Genomic DNA, 21,364 nt, shown 5'->3' on the forward strand with positions numbered 1-21,364 from the left:
TAATAAATGAGCAAAATAAATAGAAATTAGGCTGCAATTACATTCTGCCAATTATTTTATTTAATAGAAACCCTATTTCTTAGTTATAAAGCACTTAACTAGCGATAGTGTGCTCTGTATAACCAACCCCCTCCTATTACCTTTTTTGTTGTGATTGTTGTGGCAAACAGACAAGCAGAAATCCATAATGTGTTTTGACAGTGGACAATGACAGCAGTCAGGCAGTCATATTATCTAGAGTGTTTTAATTGCCGTTTAATTTTGCATCATGACCTTTTACATACATATCCGTGAATCAAACAGCATGGGCTACACTGTACATTAAATGGTAAAAAAAAAGTTTCTTTTAAAATATTAAAATGAACAAAAAAAAAAACTGAGTAACAAAATGGGGAACCCCATGCCTCTGTTTGGATAATATTGTCAAAGCAAAGGCCATTTACAGTAAATACCAATGTTACCCTTTGCATGATCTTGTTATTTCAAGTTTCTGATTAAGTAACTGCAAAATACAGTATAGTAGGGACAACAAAACCATTCATTAGAGATGGTGCCTATAGTAGCAGTGGGATAATAGCCTCTGGGAAGGGACTGGGGCTGTGGGATAGCAGGTATAGTAGGGAGAGATGGTGCCTATAGTAGCAGTGGGGGGATAATAGCCTCTGGGAAGGGACTGGGGCTGTGGGATAGCAGGTATAGTAGGGAGAGATGGTGCCTATAGTAGCAGTGGGGGGATAATAGCCTCTGGGAAGGGACTGTGGCTGTGGGATAGCAGGTATAGTAGGGAGAGATGGTGCCTATAGTAGCAGTGGGATAATAGCCTCTGGGAAGGGACTGTGGCTGTGGGATAGCAGGTATAGTAGGGAGAGATGGTGCCTATAGTAGCAGTGGGGGGATAATAGCCTCTGGGAAGGGACTGTGGCTGTGGGATAGTAGATATAGTGGATGTGTATTAGTAGATTTAGTAGTAGACAGTATAACTTTATATCAGTGTGTCTCAAACTGAAGACTATTGGGGGTGCTGGGAATTGAAGTCCTTTGGCCTTGGAACAGCTGGAAGTTGGAGCATTTCTTTGTGTAAATAATGAGGCCTTGGGAAAAGATCAGTTTTTCCTGCTCGATCCCACCATTAGACACAGTCCTGCCTACAGATATAAGGGGCAATATAATGATGGCAGAAGGTGTTCCTGTTTACAGAGAGATTTTAATTGGAGCTTTTCAGTTTCTAGAAGTCATGCAAACGGCGGTGACAGCAGAACCAGTTAAAAAAAAAAAAAACTGAACTCTTCAGTCAACATGGAAAAATGCGGTTTGTGGTTAATTTGTGGTTCGCTCTATATCAGCTGCGAAAAAACTCAACTAAATTATTTTCCAGTACTTTTTTGGCATTTCAGGGTTCATCGCAGTTATTAGTTGCATGAAATTACAAAGGCACAGAAATATTCGCAGGGACAGCAAGACCTTTCATTAGAGGGTTGGGAAATATATAAACGTATTGTAATGAGCAAATGTATCGCCAAAGGCTTCGTTCAGGGGCCGTACAGTTAATAAAAGGGCAAACAACAGTTTAACACTAAAGGGGCAAATACTATCACATAGGTGTTAAACTGCACCAATGCAAGATCTTAGCCTTCATTTTGTAACTTATATAGGTATGGGATCCCTCATCTGGAAACCCGTTATCCAGAAAGCTCCGAATTACGGAAAGCCCGTCTCCCATAGACTCCATTTTAATCAACTAATTCAGAATTTTAAAACTGATTTCTTTTTTGTCTGTAATAATAAAACAGTACCTTGTAATTGATCCCAACTAAGATATAATTACCCCTTATTGGGGGCAGAACAGCCCTATTGGGTTTATTTAATGGTTAAATGATTCCCTTTTCTCTGTAATAATAAAACAGTACCTGTACTTGATCCCAACTAAGATATAATTACCCCTTATTGGGGGCAGAACAGCCCTATTGGGTTTATTTAATGGTTAAATGATTCCCTTTTCTCTGTAATAATAAAACAGTACCTGTACTTGATCCCAACTAAGATATAATTACCCCTTATTGGGGGCAGAACAGCCCTATTGGGTTTATTTAATGGTTAAATGATTCCCTTTTCTCTGTAATAATAAAACAGTACCTGTACTCGATCCCAACTAAGATATAATTACCCCTTATTGGGGGCAGAACAGCCCTATTGGGTTTATTTCATGGTTAAATGATTCCCTTTTCTCTGTAATAATAAAACAGTACCTGTACTTGATCCCAACTAAGATATAATTACCCCTTATTGGGGCAGAACAGCCCTATTGGGTTTATTTAATGGTTAAATGATTCCCTTTTCTCTGTAATAATAAAACAGTACCTGTACTTGATCCCAACTAAGATATAATTAATCCTTATTGGATGCAAAGCAATCCTATTGGGTTTAGTGAATGTTTTATTAATTTTTTAGTAGACTTAAGGTATGGAGATCCAAATTACAGAAAGACCCCTTATCCGGAATACCCTTGGTCCCGAGCATTCTGGATAATGGGTCCTATACCTGTACAGGTATAGGTAGGGTTGCCAACTCTGCTGGCTTTCTTAGCTGGGCAGGGGGCGAGGGCAGGGTCAGACTTGGGGGTGCAGAACCCCCCCAAGGTGCCTTTTCCAGCCGCATCCCCTGCAGGGGCCCCCACCATGTGCCCCTAAACCCCCCCCCCAGACTTCACCTATTGAATTTTTTTGGTTTAAATTTAAATGCTGCCTTTCTCACACAATTTATGTCAGGGTGCACAAACTTTGTCAGTCACTGGCTGACTACGTATTCAGGATTAGAAAAAGTGGGCGGAGCCACACCACCAATCACATTTCACCTATTTACTTTCATTGGTGAAGTGTAAAATGCTAAAGTGTTTATGCCTGAGTTCCACAACTTTGCAAAGTTGGTCACTGGGGTACTGCAGTTCAAAAATAGGAAAAGTGGGTTGGGCTACTAACAGCCAATCAGATTTCATCCATTGAATTTTATTGGTTTAAATATAAAATGCTGCCATTCTCACACTATTTATGCCAGGGTGCCCAGCATCACTGGGTGACTTTGACTCAAGGTTAGAAAGAGTGGGCACACCCACCGACCACCAATCAGAAAAAGTGGGTGGAGCCACCAACTGCCAATTAGATGTCAATCTTTTACTTTCAGTGGGGAAATTTAAGTTGCTGCCATTCAGACACTATTAAAACCAAGGTCCCCAAACTTTGCACAGTGGTTTTTACTATATAACTGTGGGTCCAAGGTTAGAAAAAGTGGGCGGAGCCAACAACAGAATCACATTTAATTCAGTGACTTCATGTTTTTCAACCCAACATGAAGTTTGTTCTCAAAATTCCCTTTCTAGTTTATTTTTATATTGTTTCATTTTTATGGACTTCTCATTAGTGCTGTTTAGTTCTGTGTTACTAAAAAAGCCTAATTTCTCATTTCTGCTGATTCCCAGCAGATGTTTTGGGCAGATACCTGACCTGAACTGTATACATATATATATATATATATATAATATAACATTCACTTCACAAGGTGACAAACAAAGTCCAATTCGCTGTATGTGAATGTCAGTATAAAAACCAGTGCATTTTGCATTAGAACTGATTAATAATCAACACTGCTTAATGTTTTCCATCAGCCCCTAAAGATTAGTTTCTCAACATCTTGCTGGAACACATTCAGTATGGGAACTGTCACTGACACTCGAAAATTGGCCTGAGAAGATCCAAGATGGTGGGCCCCCGAGGATAACTTTGAAGGCCAGGATCATTACTGTTACAGGGATATGTAAATCCCCCACAAAAGAAATCAGCGAACAGCCTCTTTGAAATCTTTAAATACCTGCCACTCCTGTTCTTCAAAGGCAGCATCCCCTTAATTTAGGATTCCTTTTTCTCCTGTAACCCACTCGGCCCCTCCCCCCCTTAGGAATTTACTTTGGCTGTTGGCTACGGAGCATGCTCAGTTCTTCTCAAGTCAGGTTACTATACAAACTCTCCAGTCTAGCAGCCAATAAAGAGATGGCACTGCTGGTTTCCATAGAAACTCTGCTCTAGATTGCTGGAGAAACATGTTTTTTTTTCTCCTAATCCCCTCTCTTGAGCTCAGCTTATCTGTTACAGTGCACAATCTAAGTAGGACTTTTTTCTCAAAGTAAGTTCTGCCTGTGTAAGCCTGCATTCTACATTGCATGGACTTTACATGCACATGTGCTGGTTGCAGATGTAAATGTCACTGAAGTTGTGTGAGAGGGAAAATGGCTGCTGGGTGAAAGCTGCTATTTGTTTTAGGAAAATGTGTTGGTGCTGGCGAACAGAGGGGATATATGTTGTCAAAATCTAAAAGTGACAGGAACTGCACGTTCCACCTGGTGTCAGAGGGGGAGGAAGTTCAAATTGCTCATCACTGATATAAAAATGACAACATGCTCTTGTGATATGGAAGCAAATTCAAGTGAATGAAGAACTGACGTCCAGACATTCAAAAAAAATGTTCCTTTAGCGAGCGGAAAATATTTGGTATTGATGATGATCTTCACTGTGACCTTTTAAGATGGCGTTTGACAAGCGAATGCAAAATATTCTGCAAGGGTTTGGCATGTACAGAGATTCTGTGATGATAAATTAGTTTCAATGACAAATCATTTGCTTTACTCGAGGGAAGTGATTGTAAATACATGTTCCACAAGCTTGCTCAGCTCACATATAAAGCTCAGAGATATGTTGTAACCACAAAAAAAACACCAAAAAAATAAATGCCATGCATAGCGTGGCAAAAATCTTTGACCACACCCACTTTTGTGGCCACACCTCCTAAATACCACTCCCATTTAAAAAAAATTGGCAGGTTATGTAAAGTTTGAGTACATTTTTGGAGGTTTTGTTTAATGTGTTATTACAGTTTTGCTAATGAAGGTGAAATTGGCCCTTGAGATACAAGTCTCAGTTCCCCCAAGACACCTGTTTAGCTTATTAGTTACTATTGTATCTAAGTGCAAGTGTTGAGTATTCTGGGCTCTGCCAAAAGCTCCTTATCTAATTAAGTTTGAGAAACTTTGTATCTTTTTTGGCATTCAGTGCAGCAGATAAAAAGGAAAAGCGGTACTTTGTAATAAAAATCTGGGACTGCGGGCAGAGCTGTTAAAATTGGAACTGTCCCACGAAAATCAAGACAGTTAAGAGGTATGGTTACAAGAGACGGCTGGTGGAGCATTGGATTTTACCAACAGTTCAGACAGTATCTCAAATCCCATAACTTGTAAAGCCACTGAGACCATGAGGCTGAGTGAGAAGCTTGTCTGGACAGAGACACACTTCTTGGTTTTTAACAGGAAGCTCTTCTAGAGCAGGAGAACACAGTAGAAGTCTCTACCCTTCCCCTTCCTCCTGCGAGGGTTTAAAGAAGAAGATAATGGGGTAATGGGGAGAGGGCCTGAAGTGCCCCTGCTTGAGACATATCCACAGTGGGACCAAGTGTATCATCATCTCTAGGTTCTTACAAGAGCCAGCTCTTATAACGAGACAAAAAGGAAGACATATTGGGTTTCCAGAGTTGTGTCTATTACATCACAGAATACACATTAGGCATTAAAAATGGCAAACCTGGTGCCCTGGTGTTGACAAATAGTATAAAGGAATGTCTGAAGGGCATCACCAGGCAGATAGATAAGCAAGCTGGCATGAACCCTCTTGTGAGGAAGATGAATATGTAAGCTTTTCATGTTTGGTTGCTATATAGCTCTATTAGCTGTAAGTAATTTCCAAAATAAAAGCAATGGTCAGCAATGGAGACTAGCAAGCTCACATAGTAAGCAATAATTGTTTGCAGAGAAAATGTCTGAATGCGTAAAAGATGATAAATGAAGGTTGAAGAAGAGGGGCCTCAATCTGATGGCAAGGGTTTAATAAGGACAGAGGGGCTGCAGGTCAGACAGTAATACTATATGTATTGAAAAATACTGAGATGACCTGGGGACAGAGGGCAAATGACTTTTCTGCACTAAAACCAGCCCTGTCTGTAAGTGACTTAGTGCTTGCGTCGGCATAAACCAGCAGATGTTAGAATCAAACAATTAAGAAACAGGAGCTACAGACGATGGTCATTAAGGATGCTCTGCAGGACTTTACTGAGCTAATGTTAATGACACTATTACTAATAATAATGAATAAATTGTCAAATGCTCGTCAAAAGCAAGTACCATCTGTTTCTTACCTGATAAAATTCCCGAAGCCAGTTCTTCTGCAAGTTTTCCGTCTGAAAAACAAAGTTAAAAGAACGTGAGTATAAACAACAAGAGGAGTCAGTATGAATCAAACAGAATTTAAAACAAGAAAAGTCCCTTGTGTTGGCCATGCTCCTGGGATTCCAGGTACCCAGGTCAACATGAATCTAGAGTGGCAATGATCCATTTGTGAGTAACTACCCAGAAGCAAGACTATAGTACTGTGCCAGAGTTTTATAATTTATATAAATTAAGACTGAACAACCCATTGTTCTTCAGCTGCTGAAATTCAACTCCCATATCTCACTGACAGCCAAGCTGAAGGGCCTCAGGCTCTCTCCATAGTGTCATCCTAAATAACCATAGGGACATATTTATTGGGGTGAACATAGAGTTGAGCAAAGTTTGCCATAGTAGGCCTTTAGTACCGTATGGGTCACAACCGTACTACATCACAACGCTGCACTCTGCCCCGCTGTGTAACATTTAGAAGAACAAATAGTAAAGCAGTGTTAATATAAAGCCATAGTGGGGTGCCGATATAGAATTCTGGTTCCCTATCTATAATGTACAATCTTGGAAAAAAGCTCCAGAGTTTCCTGAAAGCTGAACGAAAGACTGTTTGGCAGCGTCTGCTTTGGACATCGAGCTGAAGTTTTAAGCACAGAAAGAATAAGGAGGCATTGGAACCGTGCCCTTTAGTTCAGTGAAGTACAAGCAGAAATCCACTGCCTTTCTTGGCACCGGCTCCGCTGTGAAAAGCAGCTCTCCAGAGCCCAGCACATAATTATGGAACAATGAATGAGGCTGATTATTGCACAAGGCATCCCGTGTGATGAACAGTTTGGCCTTCAAATTTGCAAGAATTATATGCTGTATAATATTTAACACACATTATATATATATATATATATATATATATATATATAAAATGTGTGTTAAATATTATACAGCATATAATTCTTACTATATATACATATATATAGTAATACTATCTTATGTAAAATGTTAATGCACTGTAGTTGGATGAGAATGTTAATATAAATATATGATTGCATTATTACAACTCTTTTTGCAGTTTTCTACCAGTCTCTTTTTTCCTTCTGCTCCACTGAAGTCTACTTCCAGGTCTTCTGCTCTATTACCTTGATCTTCCTCTCCTTTCTGCTCCATTACCTCCTTTCGCTCTCTCCCCCTTCTGATCTATGACTTCTCATCCTTTCTCACCCCCTCTTTTTCTACTACTCCACCTCCTACTTCCAACCCTCCCATCATGCTTCACTGCCAGCTTTCCACCACATTCCACCTCCGCCATTGCCATTCCCTAGCTCTCTGTTTTCCCTTTAATATTTTGCACAATGCGAAGTTAATGTGAATTACATGTTAGTTGTACTAAAAAAAAGGAAATCTGAATATTTTTAGAACTGGCAATAACACATATCCAGATGGGCAAAACCAAATACAGGTATCGGACCCCTTATCCGGAAACCCGTTATCCAGAAAGCTCCGAATTACGGAATGCCCATCTCCCATAGACTCCATTTTAATCAAATAATTCAGAATTTTAAAACTGATTTCCTTTTTCTATGTAGAAATAAAACAGAACCTTGTAATTGATTCCAACTAAGATATAATTAATCCTTATTGGATGCAAAACAATCCTATTGGGTTTAATTAATGTTTTATTGATTTTTTAGTAGACTTAAGGTATTGAGATCCAAATTACGGAAAGACCCCTTATCCGGAATACCCTTGGTCCCGAGTATTCTGGATAATGGGTCCTATACCTGTACTGCAAATCCAGAAATCAATGAACTATTTAAGACTTTTCTCCATAGCATCTGATATTTCACATTGCACTAAAGCTTTCAATTGCTTGACCTGTTCTCTCTTAGAAGCACTTCATTATGGACAGTGCTTCAATAGAAGCATTAGTGGAAGTTATAAAAACAGACTCACTTTTCTAATAAAAAGTAACCATCAAGCCTCAATAAAGAAATATTTACCTACTGGTCCTGCTACCATTGTAGATCAGCTAGAGAAATTTCCAAGGACAGTCAAAACCAGAACAACCCCAGAACAGATACAGTTGACTTCTAAGCCAGAGACCAGTTCTCTGGGATTTAGAGTCGTGGTTGGGGGTCCCAACTGGACAGTTAGTTAGGGTAAGAATTCAACACAAGGCTTATTTGCTCTGCTAGATACTTCTGGAAGTCCACCTCAAAGATCAGTTAGGGTAAGATTGGCTACGTTTTGCATCAGGTGACCATTTTTTTTTATATTTCCATAACCTTCAGCTAGGCAGGGCCATTGCTAAATGTCAGACCTCAAATGGAGGTTTAACAAAAAGTCTGAAAGCTGCTGCCATAAACCACAGTTCAGGGAAACAACAAACACATATGAATAAATACAATTGCACTCTCGTAACCATGGAAATTAAGCAAGTCGTTGGAGAGGAGGTATGGAACATCTTCCTTTGAGCATAATTCCTCTATGGAATAAGTGTCCGATAATAGAGATGATTTCCAATGTTGCCAACAGCAGATCATAAAGCTGCCAATCGTAAAGAAGAATGTACTGCTAAATCAAAACCGACACCACTGTATTGCCAAGTGGGCTAAGTCTGGTAACACGAGGAGCGTGGCTACTGAACTGAAGTTAAATGGCGAAGACCAGCCGAACAGTAATGCCTCTGTTTCTTATAATAAGCTCAATAAAAGAAATAACGTCTACAATGGGAATCTTAGAAAACTCTCTTCCACATAAAGAGAAACATCTGTTCCTTTGAGTCTGGTGGGTGATAAACTCATCATATCAAGACATCAGGATCGGATCCAGACCCTCTTACTTCAATGGGAACCCTTATAGCCTGTCTAGGAGCTTATTCTGTCCCAGCATGGAAGCTCGCACTGAGGCTAAAAAAAGAACAAACTTGGAGATACGCCAGCCAGTCTGGGCAATATGATGCAGTGTTCATCACTTGCCAAATACAACCGTACTAAATAAATAGGGCTGTCTTTATTGGTGTAAAAACACCTATTATTTGTAAAACAACATGAAGCTCTCCAGCTCTTACGAAATGCTGGGAGATGTAACTGAACGACAGATAGTGGCTGCATGAGTATATATATATATATATATATATATTATATACACTTATTGTACAGCGCTGCAGAATATGTTACATGTTAATAATAATAATATAATATATATATATATATATATATATATATATATATATATGGGATATATGAGAGTTCTAAACAAGGATATACATATGTATCAGGATACATTTCAATGGTTAATATTGGCTTTTTTGTATTAAAAGAACATGATAGGTTTATGTAATTACAGCCACTAAGTTTGCCCATGTGTAATAACATATGGAACCAATCGACCGGTAGAATTAACTGGTTTTAAATGCACGCAAACCTCTTATTGGTTGCTATAGGTTACTGCAACTGCAGAGTCGGTAATCTTGTAGATTGTAAGCTCTTTTGGGCAGGGGTCTCTTCACCTCTTGTATCGGTTATTGATTGCTTTATATGTTACTCTGTATGTCCAATGTATGAAACCCACTTATTGTACAGCGCTGCGGGATATGTTGGTGCTTTATAAATAAGTGTTAATAATAATAATAATAGACAGCTCTTCACCACCTTCTTCTGCGTACAGCTCTGGTTCTGCAGAACCCACCAAAGTACGATGGTCCAGAGCACTCCCCCCCCTTAAAGATAGCCCATTAAACTTGAAATAACAATAACATAACTGGCTGCTCCCAAATCTTGGGCAAATCCAATTCCCTTTAGGTTCCAAGACCACCCTTGCCGACATTCATATTTGGAGCACAATTCTCTATTCAGGTCCAGGGAGCTGTGAATATATCTATTCATACATAAATCGCCAGGTCAGACGCACGGGAGGGTAGAAATCTTCATTTCTGAGTATTCTGAAGAATTTTTATTTAGCTGCTATAAAACATAGGGGGTTTTAACGCCAATGAGGGCAGAAGAACCAAAATAATATTATCGTAAGTCTTAAATAAGCTTGGAAAACATTTGTAAGGAAAAGCCACAAACCAAGCTTGTGTAACCGGATTTAAAATAGCTCCGAGCTTTGTGTGACATCAGCCGACAGGTGAAACGGAGCGACAGAGGCTACTTGTTCCCAGGATAGCCAGTTTGGTTTGATTCCAAGCCAGGTTGGGCGGTCATGGAAAGAAAAACAGAAATGGCTGCTGTAAAATTCCTCTAAACGAACCGGTGAGTTTAAAGGGGATGTTTTCCATTAAATTAACTTTAATTACTAACAATTTTGGAATGGTTTCCCTTTTTTTTATTCTGTCTGATACAGTGGTTGCTAGGGTCTGTGACCCCTGAAGTTTTACCATCGATTTTTCTTTTTGCTTCTATGAATAACTCCTTCCGGCAACTAAACAAATGCCTTAGTGTTAGGGTCAGTGAGCCTAGCAACCCCTTTACAATTTAATCTCCAAAACGGAAGAGGAAACAGGAAAGACCAATCACAACCGCTCTTTGCCGTGGTCTTAAATAATGCTAACAGCCACTTCCTATAGCAAAGCGAAGAGCCTTTACATAAAAAAGTCGAAGTTAAAAACCCAAAGAAGCAATAACATAATTTTTAGACAAATTGTCTTAAAAGGTCATGGACTTCATCATACGTCAATTAAAATTTGAACTCTGGTTTAAAATTTATGTGGGACACTGAATAATTTGTTCGACATTTAGAAGTACCCAGCCCTGCTCCTAATACTAACAGAGATAAATAAACATGAAATCTGTTTGATTCCAGTGTAAAGGTGGCCATACACATGAAGATCCGCTCATTTGGCGGGTGGGCGATATCGGGGAACATGTAGGCTAATAATTATAATGGCGGCAATGGGGCAGTCAGTTTGGGGACCGTTTCAACGAGCCAATCCGGTCCCCGATTCGACTAAATCTTTTAACCCGCCTGATCGATATCTGTCCAATTTCAGGCCAGATGTTGGTCGGCCAGGCCCCTCGTTCCTGCCCCCACATGGGCCGATAAGCTGCCAAATCGGTCCAAGGGACCGATATTGCCAGCTACAATCGGCCCGTGTATGGACACCTTTAGGGACTGTTTGCTGACTATAGCTAATGCTCGGCTGTAAAGGGTTTTACACAAATGCTAAATGAAAATTAAATAAGTATCATCCCTATCTATCCCAGTTTATTCCCATGAATATGCTCTTCTGTACATTGTAATAAAGGGAGTTGTATATTAGAAATAAATTAAGAAGTTTCTAATGTAATATACAAAAGCCATGAATAAGATACATCCTTAGAAGAAATTCTTAGCAACGCCATCAGCCAATCACTCTTGTCATTGCAACTTGCCTACGTACACTCTACTATAGATGAGTATGTCTAAAATGACCACAGAATTCAAGGGGCCTTTTTTTGATCAGGAATTCATCAGGAGAATTCACCTATTAATAATAAATATTAATCTTTCTTTTAAGAGGTATCCAGAAACAAACTCTGATCTGTGGGGCCCCTGAGAGCTGCACATTCCTGTTGAGCCACTAGGGTTTTTTGACCTTGCTCCTGTGAATAGCAGTGATGGGCATTTCTGGTGTTATTTTGTCATCCCCAGCTCTGGGTCTGTATGCAATAAAGGCCCTTTATAAGCTTGCCTGGTTCTGACCCCTGGCCTTGCATCCTTGCCTTCTGCCCTTGGCCTGTATAGTGGACTCTGCCTCAGTTCCATCCAAGTCACCATGGACGGGTTCTACTCTCTACTATTTATGTACATTGCTCATGGACCCAGTCTCTGGATTTTTACAGCACACTGACTCTTACCAGTCTACACCTACATGCCAGGAATTAAACTCTACAACCAATTCCTCAATAATATAGGCATGGGATCCCTTATCTGGAAACCTGTTATCCAGAAAGCTCCAAATTACGGAAAGCCCGTCCCATAGACTCCATTTTAATCAAATAATTCAGAATTTTAAAACTGATTTCCTTATTGGATGCAAAACAATCCTGTTGGGTTCAATTAACGTTTTATTTATTTTTTTAGTAGACTTAAGGTATTGAGATCCAAATTACAGAAAGACCCCTTATCCGGAATACCCTTGGTCCCGAGCATTCTGGATAATGGGTCCTATACCTGTATTGGATTTGAACTAGCTCATAACACAATGCTAGGATCCAGAAATTTCTATGGAAAACTAGCAACTATCATAAAAGTGTAATTGCAGTTTCTTTTAAAGAAAGAGTTACCCAATAAAGCCCTATATATTACTTTACTTTGTGGGTATCTACCCCTAGTTTAGAAAGGCTTCTGAGCTCCTTTAGCTAAATATAAAATGACCCAAGGGTTATTTTTACATGAGTTACTTCACTGTACTGAAATTTGATCATTTGAGTATAGTATAGTTTTGGGGATCTTTCCTGTAATGACTTCTTGGATACAATATCAGAAAAATATCATGGTTAACCAAGTAGCACATAAATAAGCATGGGAAAACGATGGGAAAACTGACTGGCATCTTGAGAGACAAGGAAGTTACGGTCAATTTGGGACGTTTTAAAAGATTCTGGTTTAACTGATAGGCCCACCATGTCTAAGTAAACCAAGCGACACTTCCCAACGATCCATTGATGACTAATTCTTGCCAGTTACAAATATAACCTATATATAGTAGGCATGCAATCGAGAGACGTCACTTTATGTTACTTCTGTGGATGTTGATTTTCCATTTACTTACCCCTAATTTGATGGACTGTTAACAAGTTGGGTGTTTCCATCTGAACAAGGACTTATCTGAAATAAGTCAACCTTTGATTTACTGTACAGATAAGCAGCGGGCGGTTGCAACAAGCGTGTGAAACTAATAAAACTAATTAGCAATTAAAAACAAGGTGGACTGTGAAAAATAGACCTTTTAAAAAGAATTAAAAAAAAAAAAAAAAAAAGCTATACACGTATATGACCTGTTATCCAGAATGCTTGGGACCTGGGGTTTTCCGGATAATTTCAATAATTTGGATTTCCATACCCTAAAACTACTAGAAAATCATTTAAACATGAAATAAACCCAATAGGATTGTTCTGCCCCCAATAAGGGGTAATTATATCTTAGTTGGGATCAAGTACAGGTACTGTTTTATTAGTACAGAGAAAAGGGAATCATTTAACCATTAAATAAACCCAATAGGGCTGTTCTGCCCCCAATAAGGGGTAATTATATCTTAGTTGGGATCAAGTACAGGTACTGTTTTATTATTACAGAGAAAAGGGAATCATTTAACCATTAAATAAACCCAATAGGGCTGTTCTGCCCCCAATAAGGGGTAATTATATCTTAGTTGGGATCAAGTACAGGTACTGTTTTATTATTACAGAGAAAAGGGAATCATTTAACCATTAAATAAACCCAATAGGACTGTTCTGCCCCAATAAGGGGTAATTATATCTTAGCTGGGGTCAATTGCAAGGTAGTAACCTTGTAATAAAGGAAATAATTTTTAAAATTTTGAATTATTTGTTTAAAGTCTATGGGAGATGGCTTTTCTGTAAATCGGAGCTATAAAAACGGATCCTATACCTATATATATATATATATATATATATATATATATATATATATATATATGGACAGATTACCTATATCCCTAGCCAGATTAGTGTGCCCATGCTGTACAAGTGAGGTATCTTATTACCCTCTAGGGGACAGCACCTGTTGGTGGGGTGAGTTTACCAAAACACTAGTGGGAAGTATTATATATATATATATTGCACAGAGTAGCAAGGCTCCTTCAGTACTTCAGTAGGACTTCAGTGACAAGGAACATCATATGATTTTCCATGTCCTTCCTCAGCACATTAATTGATTAGGGAACCGGACACAATGATTCATCCAAGTATCAGTTCCCCGTTGCTTTGAAAGAAAATCCTCTAACCGTGCTGAGAGGCGTAGCCCACAGAGCGCATTCAGAGCCATGCCTTCAATTGGCTTAGTTTTATGTATTTATTACACACTGACCTCTAAGAGCCCATTTCCCAGCAGGCTGCCCTCGTGTGCCCTGTGCCGTCCTGATGATTTGCTGTGACTAAACGTTAACCTTCGGATGAGGACAACTTTACAAGAAAATGAATGAAGAGAATTAAGTGTGCGATAATTTTGGCTCCACTTGAACTTAGTAAACACAGCCATAATTATTATGTTTTAACCAGCCCTGCGCTAAAACTGTAGCAAGGTCAGTGGCACTGGAAGGCAGCACCAGGGCTTGCCGGCTCATAAACACAGAAGCACTTGGCTTGTAGATGTCTTCATGTTTGAATGAAGAGTTATTTCATCGTTCTAATGGGGCAGACCAACATGCCTGAAAGTATCTGAAGACAAATTCTTCACTATATACATTAGCTAAGAGATGATATATTTATCTGCATTGGGCTTGCAAATCATTTAGTAGTAAAGTTTACAGCCTAAGGTCCCCATTACATTCACACATACACTAAGATCAATTTATCAGAAGTCAATTAAAATTGCACGTAGGGTTTTGGAGTGTAGGAGGAACCCACACAGACACGAGCAATAGAGCAAAGAGCAATAACGTTGCTAAAATAGACAGATGATGTATAGGATTCTTGTATAGATTCTATGGAGCGTTTACCTCTCCCTTTAAACTTTTTCATCTGTGGGTCAAGCTAAAGTGGCTGCATTAGAAACCACAATACTGCCCATACACGGGCCAACTCTAGCTGGCAACTTGATTACTAGTCTAGACCAAGGATCCCAGACCTTTTTGATCCATGAGCCACATTCAAATGTAAAACAAGTTGGTGGAACAACACAAGCATGATAAATGTTCCTGGGGGTCATAATAAGGGCTGTGATTGGCTATTTGGTAGCCCCTGTGGGCTAGCAGCCTATATAAGGCTCTGTTTGGCAGTTCACCTGGTTTTTATGGAACCAAAACTTGCCTGCTAACCAGGAATTTAAAACTAAGCACTTGCTTTAAGACCATTGGGAGCAACATTCAAGGGGTTAGGAAGCAATATGTTGCTTGCGAGGCCATATACGGCCATCTTGAGAGATTTACATAGTTCACATTTTAATGTAGGTTGCCATGAATCTAAATCATTTTCATTTGGTCCACCGAGGTCTTTGCCTCATTGGAAACCATGGTTTAGATGTTATTTACCTGCAGGAGACATGATGGTATCTCGCATGCAACTACAGACAAATAAGGTTCCCTTAGCAGATCAGCAGAAATGTATTCCCTTGTAAAGAAAAATATATATATCACTTTAACATAAGAATTCAGCGGATACTAATGGGAGCTGCCCATGTAAACTAGGCATTGCTGTGCAACACTCCACTGATACTACGAGGATATGTCACCACCTGTTTAAGTAGAACTAAAAATACGCCCCAGACCAACACATGGCACAGCAGGACTAAACAAGTTCTATTTTCAGCAGGGGTTATCTGCCACTATTTTTATCCCCATTTGTCACAAGGAGCAGGACAGCCAGCCAGCTGCTGTCACATTTACGGTACTGGAGATGGTTAGCTTGCGATTTTGGAGACAAAGATGAAGATGTAAGATGCCAAATGAGATGGGAGTCTCTGGAGAGTCCACCTACATAGAAGGCAAAGGCCAAACACATCTACAGATTAAGACAGATTGGATGAGTTGGCTTGGCCAACTCAGGTGTGCCCTAGATCAGGGCTGCCCAACTGGAGGCCTGTGAGCTTTTTATGGCCTCCAATCTGCTTAAAGGCTCCATAGACTTCACTGTATGGCATCATTTTAATGTAATTTGAACCTTAAACATGTTATATGAGAAATAACCAACCCGCTACATGTAAAAAGTTGGACAGCACTGCCCTAGATAAACTGGTGGTGTGGTTAAAAATCCCACTTGAAGCCACAGTGACCTTTCTGGAAGGAGATGGGAAACACCATCATGACCCAGGGTGGGTATCAGCATACCAGTGAACGCCAGTGCTGTATTTCCACATGATACCGTTAGTACATGAACTTCTACATCAACCCAATGATCAACCCCAGTGTGGAATTTGGCTTTTCAAGGGTCCATTTCATTTTCCTGTATGGGGAAAAATGATATCCAAACTAAAAAACAACCTCTGAATGGAACCTGCACCGTCCCACACAGACCAAAAGCCACCCATGTTGTATGTAGCCTAAGGGGAGCAAAGAATAAGGTTTCATGTAGCTTCCTGGAACAAAAAAACACGTGCACAATAAATAAGCCGTCAATCATCTCAAAAGAAAGAAGTATATATGTTACATACAGCTCTACATAAACATACTGTCATGCTGTATATTATTTGGGGATGGATGCATTATGTACAAGAGGCCTCACAGCCAGTAATCCAAATATTACATTTACTAATGTGCTAGGGAAACAGACCAAGTTTGAGGCCCTGACTCTGAAGCTCTGCTCTGAGTGTTACATGAGGTGAATATAAATTACAAATATTCAGCAGAGCAGATAGTACTGCATTATAATATATGCTGGCCACACACTGGAAGGTCTGTTCCTTTGGAGAGGACAGCATTGTGGTACTTGGCCAACAGGATTTTCAAGCCAGCTTGATGGACATTTGGCTGAGCCCCAGTCAGGGTGGTCATGTTGTGACTCTAAACATGGGGCTAAGTTGGCAGAATGTGTTGAGACATGTAGCCTTAAAATAAAGGTGTACCAGCGTCCCCTAAAGACAAAAACAAGATCGATATGTAGGAAAAAACAAGCAATGCTTCATTCTGGGCTGATGTAGAAGGTAATGAGGCCCTGGGTAATTTAGAAAGGCAAATGGTGGTAACAAGATTTAGATATTGGATTTCCAACGAGTGCCGTCCAGCTGTGCTACTACACGTTAGGCAAACATTGTCTGGACATGGGGCACCGTGGCAAAGCATTCATTGTGATACATAAATGTGTAAGAATGAGCTATTTAGATGGAGTAATATGATGGAAAAATGGTGAGCCCCATCCTCCTGAAGTCCCCAAAAAGCCTTCAGTGGAATGCTGGGAGTTGCTTTAAGGTTAGATATACCTAGTACAAATACCAAAAACATGTGACACTTATTACTCAACAAGTAAAGTCGCAAGTAATTCCTAGCTAGAGAATACTCTTTGCAACAGCGCCCCAGGCTGGTTCCCAGTACCAATTCCCTCCTCCGTTGGCCAACCCAGGCGCAGAGTGTTTCTTTATATGCCTCGCGAGGCAACTTCGGTGATTTGCCGAAATCGCCTGCTCAGCGTGTGCCATCCCACCGGCGACCTACATTTTCACGGGTGGGATGGTAGTTCGGGGAGATTAGTCGCCCGTGACAAGGGAGATTTGTCGCGGGCGACTAATCTCCCCGTGTGCCAGAGCCCTAATACTAAACAGAAACATTAAAAGTTATTTTGTACAAAGGACCTTTAATGCCAGATAGAGCAAACCAAACTAGTTACATATTTCTCTCATTCCTGGCTCAATTCCCAAGTCTGAATATACTAAGACACTGCTGATTCCCTTTCATACAAACTCTGCCACATGATAAATATAAGTGATCTTATATAGGGTAAGAGGTGAGTGCATTGGCAGTCTCACCCTAAGATGATATCCCTGATGCTGCCATAGATGGTATGGGTGATGGAAATTTGTATTTCACTATATGTATTCAGTATAGGTAAATAAGAGTCCCAATGTAAAGGCCAGGGTGATGTTACTATGCAGTGTGTACCTGTCAGCATAGAGAAGCCACTGATTGACCCACTTTGGTTATGTGGCAGTAGGGGATTTCAAACCCTGGCACTCCGAGAAATGAAACCTTCACCCTAATCAACACACAATTAAATACCAGTATACTCAGAGGGGCTGCTGTAAGATGTCTTAGACAGTCACTATTTATTGGGCTGCTGGGGGGCTGTTTGGGCCTCTGTGTACTTGGAATGTCAGGGTCTATTTTGTATCCCAGTTTGGACCTGCTTATCCATAGCCATACTATTGTGGTCATACTCCCCTGCCTGGAAGCTACACGGAGGCCGTGTAAAGACCAGCAACAATTACACTTACATAGAACATCTAAAAATATTTACATTTTTCCCCTTTAAACCCAGAATTTATTACACCTAAAAACAATGGACTGACTGTCGAAGAACTCTGGAAGGATAAAGACATTTATTTTCGCTGTATAATGGGAGACTATGTATAAACAAGTTGCCGGTGAAACAAGAGAAATGATGACAAAGGAAAATGTCACCTCTCTCAATAATATGACTTTCCAACGGCACTTGAAAAAAAAAAAAGCAGATTTACAAGAAAATCTGTAAGACATGAAATCAGCCCAGCAGGAAATGGTTAGCTTAATAAGGGTTCTAGGCTGCGCTCGACTCTCTGGTGGCACAGCATATTTATGGTATCTCTCTCTGCTTGAATTCTAAAGGAAACCTAACTAGTGCAGTCTAATTTCAGCTGCCTTTAGTCTGTGGCCGTCAACTCCCAGAAAACCCAATGCTTAAGTAGTTCCATTGCTTGACCCAATCTATGTCATTCTGCCAAAAACAGTTCAACCCATATGCTCTGTTTGAGGCATGGGAAAACCCTGATCTGTACGCCTGAAAGTAGGAGGAGCCTGCAGGGTTTGCGGAAAGGACAGGGGCAAACTGCACATTTCCTGGGCCTTAAATGTTCTGAATGTTCTCATTTATGCATTTTTTTAACATTCTAAATATAACTCCCAGCATCCATCTACACCAAAAATATTCAGTGGGTGCTTGGAGTTGCAGTGTGGAGACTTCCCAACTTTGTTCTTCATAATCTACAGAATTATAAAAATTACAGAGTAAAATGTTCTGCAGCCCCAAGGGGAGCAACAATGGCTCCACTTAGAATCCATTTACAAACCACTTGTACCCGTAGAACTACACTACAGCACTTGGCACAAGGTAGGGTTACACCTTTTCAAATAGGATTGGGGGGTGGGGGAAGGGTGGTGTCGAAGGGTAGGGTTGCCACCTTTTCAAATAGGATTGGGGGGTGGGGGAAAGGTGGTGTCGTAGGGTAGGGTTGCCACCTTTTCAAATAGGATTGGGGGGTGGGGGAAGGTTGGTGTCGTAGGGTAGGGTTGCCACCTTTTCAAATAGGATTGGGGGGTGGGGGAAAGGTGGTGTCGTAGGGTAGGGTTGCCACCTTTTCAAATAGGATTGGGGGGTGGGGGAATATTGGTGTCGTAGGGTAGAGTTGCCACCTTTTCAAATAGGATTGGGGGGGTGTGGGAAGGTTGGTGTCGTAGGGTAGGGTTGCCACCTTTTCAAATAGGATTGGGGGTGGAGGAAGGTTGGTGTCGTAGGGTAGGGTTACACCTTTTCAAATAGGATTGGGGGGTGGGGGAAGATTGGTGTGGTAGGGTAGGGTTGCCACCTTTTGCAGTGAGGAAGGCCAGGAAGGGGGCGGGACTGGTAACGTCAGGGGTGGAGTGTGTGAAATTTCAGAGCAGATCTATAATATCAGGGGGCAGGGGTTATGACGTATCAAAAGGTCGACTGACTGATTGCCACACCATTCATTTCAAATGCTTTCAAAGTTGTCCACTACAGATTAGATATTGTTAGTGCCAGTGGCACTACACATGCTTAGTGTGCTCTTGGGTGATGTAGAGAAGCCAAGTATAGGGAAGAACAGGGAATGATGTTGTGTCAGTTACATTTCAGATGCAGAATGCAGTGTTTCTGTGCTACCATGAAATAGCAATCTGATTTATTTACTATTAGACCAATTTATATTGTAGAGATACTGTATTTAGTGAGTCGGAGCGGTGGAAAGCCCTTTTCATTGTGTCATTTTTCGAAGTCGTGCAAAGTTGCCTGCAGGAGGAAACTATGTCGGCTTTGGAATACATAAGCCATGTGATGGCCTTTCCACTGGTGACTCCTACTGTTGCCGGTGGAAAGGCATTTCGGAGAAGTTAGTTGCCAGCAATAGCAGAGATCTATGGCGGGCGACTGAACCGCTCCCTTGGGCCTTAGCCTTAGTTTAACAGCTGCTATAGTCAGGCAGTAAGTGAGGACGCTCCTGTGTCTTTTTACTACTCCATTCTGGAGTGCCAGTATAAAACAACCCTGTGCCAGTTTGGCCAACCTGCCCCAGGCTTTGCCCACGGTGTCAAATTTGCAGCACAACAGAACTCAGTCTGACCAATCCAACACACTTTTTCCCCACTGAATTAAAATGAATTACAAATCCTTCTCATTATTCTGTGTCCCATAAAAATAATAATGCCCCAGATTTTTTTTGATTTGTCCTATTTTTACATTATTTCCCTGCTATCCGTGCATAGAGCTGCCTAATGAATCAACAGAGTGACGACACAACTAACACTTTCTATGAAACTGCAATCAATTCAACGTTAGCTGCTAGGAAAATGGTTAAAAAAAGGTGTCAAAAAAACAGCTTTATTTTTAACTACGGTGTTATCTGTATGTGACACCTCCAGGCAGGTTGTGCACGCACATTCGTTTTGTGGTTTAAAATGTATTTAAATCATTATTGGCATTCATTCTGCTGCCTCACAACAAGGTTATAGATAGTAAAAAAAAAGTAAGCCCCATCTTGTCCCTGACCCACATAAGTAAAGCTGGCCATACACGCACCGATAATATCATACGAAACCCCGTTTCGACCGATATCGCAGGAGGCTGCTGATATCGGTCGACTCGCCGATCGGCCAGGTCAAAAGATTTTGATCGGGCGCCATAGAAGGCACCTGATCAAAATCTGCCTTCAGGGCTAAATCGGCAGAAGAAGGTAGAAATCCTATTGTTTCTACCTCCTTATCTGCCGTTTCAGCCCTGAACGGTTAGTGGCGGATTGTACGATCGGAAATCGCCACGCGTGTGGCCACCTTAACAACTCCTTGGATCATCAACAACATTGCTTATTTATTTTGCACCTGGAAAGCCAAGAATTTCAAACCAGGTAGTTTTAGTTCGATCATGTTCATCCACCCAACTATGCCCAGTAACTCCCTGGCATGCCTGGAACCCCAAGTTTATTCAGTTGGTAGGCAAGAGTGAGCCTGAAGGCCAGTAAGACCTAAATATGGG

At 40.6% G+C, this 21,364-nt stretch overlaps 1 protein-coding gene across 4 annotated transcripts in view; it reads right to left on the reverse strand.

Moving 5' to 3' along the window:
- inpp5a.1 (inositol polyphosphate-5-phosphatase A) overlaps positions 1-21,364 on the reverse strand; it is a 276,218-nt gene that overhangs the window by 178,020 nt on the left and 76,834 nt on the right. For all 4 annotated transcript variants that reach the window (XM_031905069.1, XM_031905070.1, XM_031905071.1 and 1 more), the window contains 1 exon segment: positions 6,232-6,273. In XM_031905069.1, the coding sequence (XP_031760929.1) occupies positions 6,232-6,273 (42 nt within the window).

Source organism: Xenopus tropicalis, chromosome 7, assembly GCF_000004195.4.
Source record: "Xenopus tropicalis strain Nigerian chromosome 7, UCB_Xtro_10.0, whole genome shotgun sequence".
In the NCBI taxonomy this organism is placed as follows: Eukaryota; Metazoa; Chordata; class Amphibia; order Anura; family Pipidae; genus Xenopus; species Xenopus tropicalis.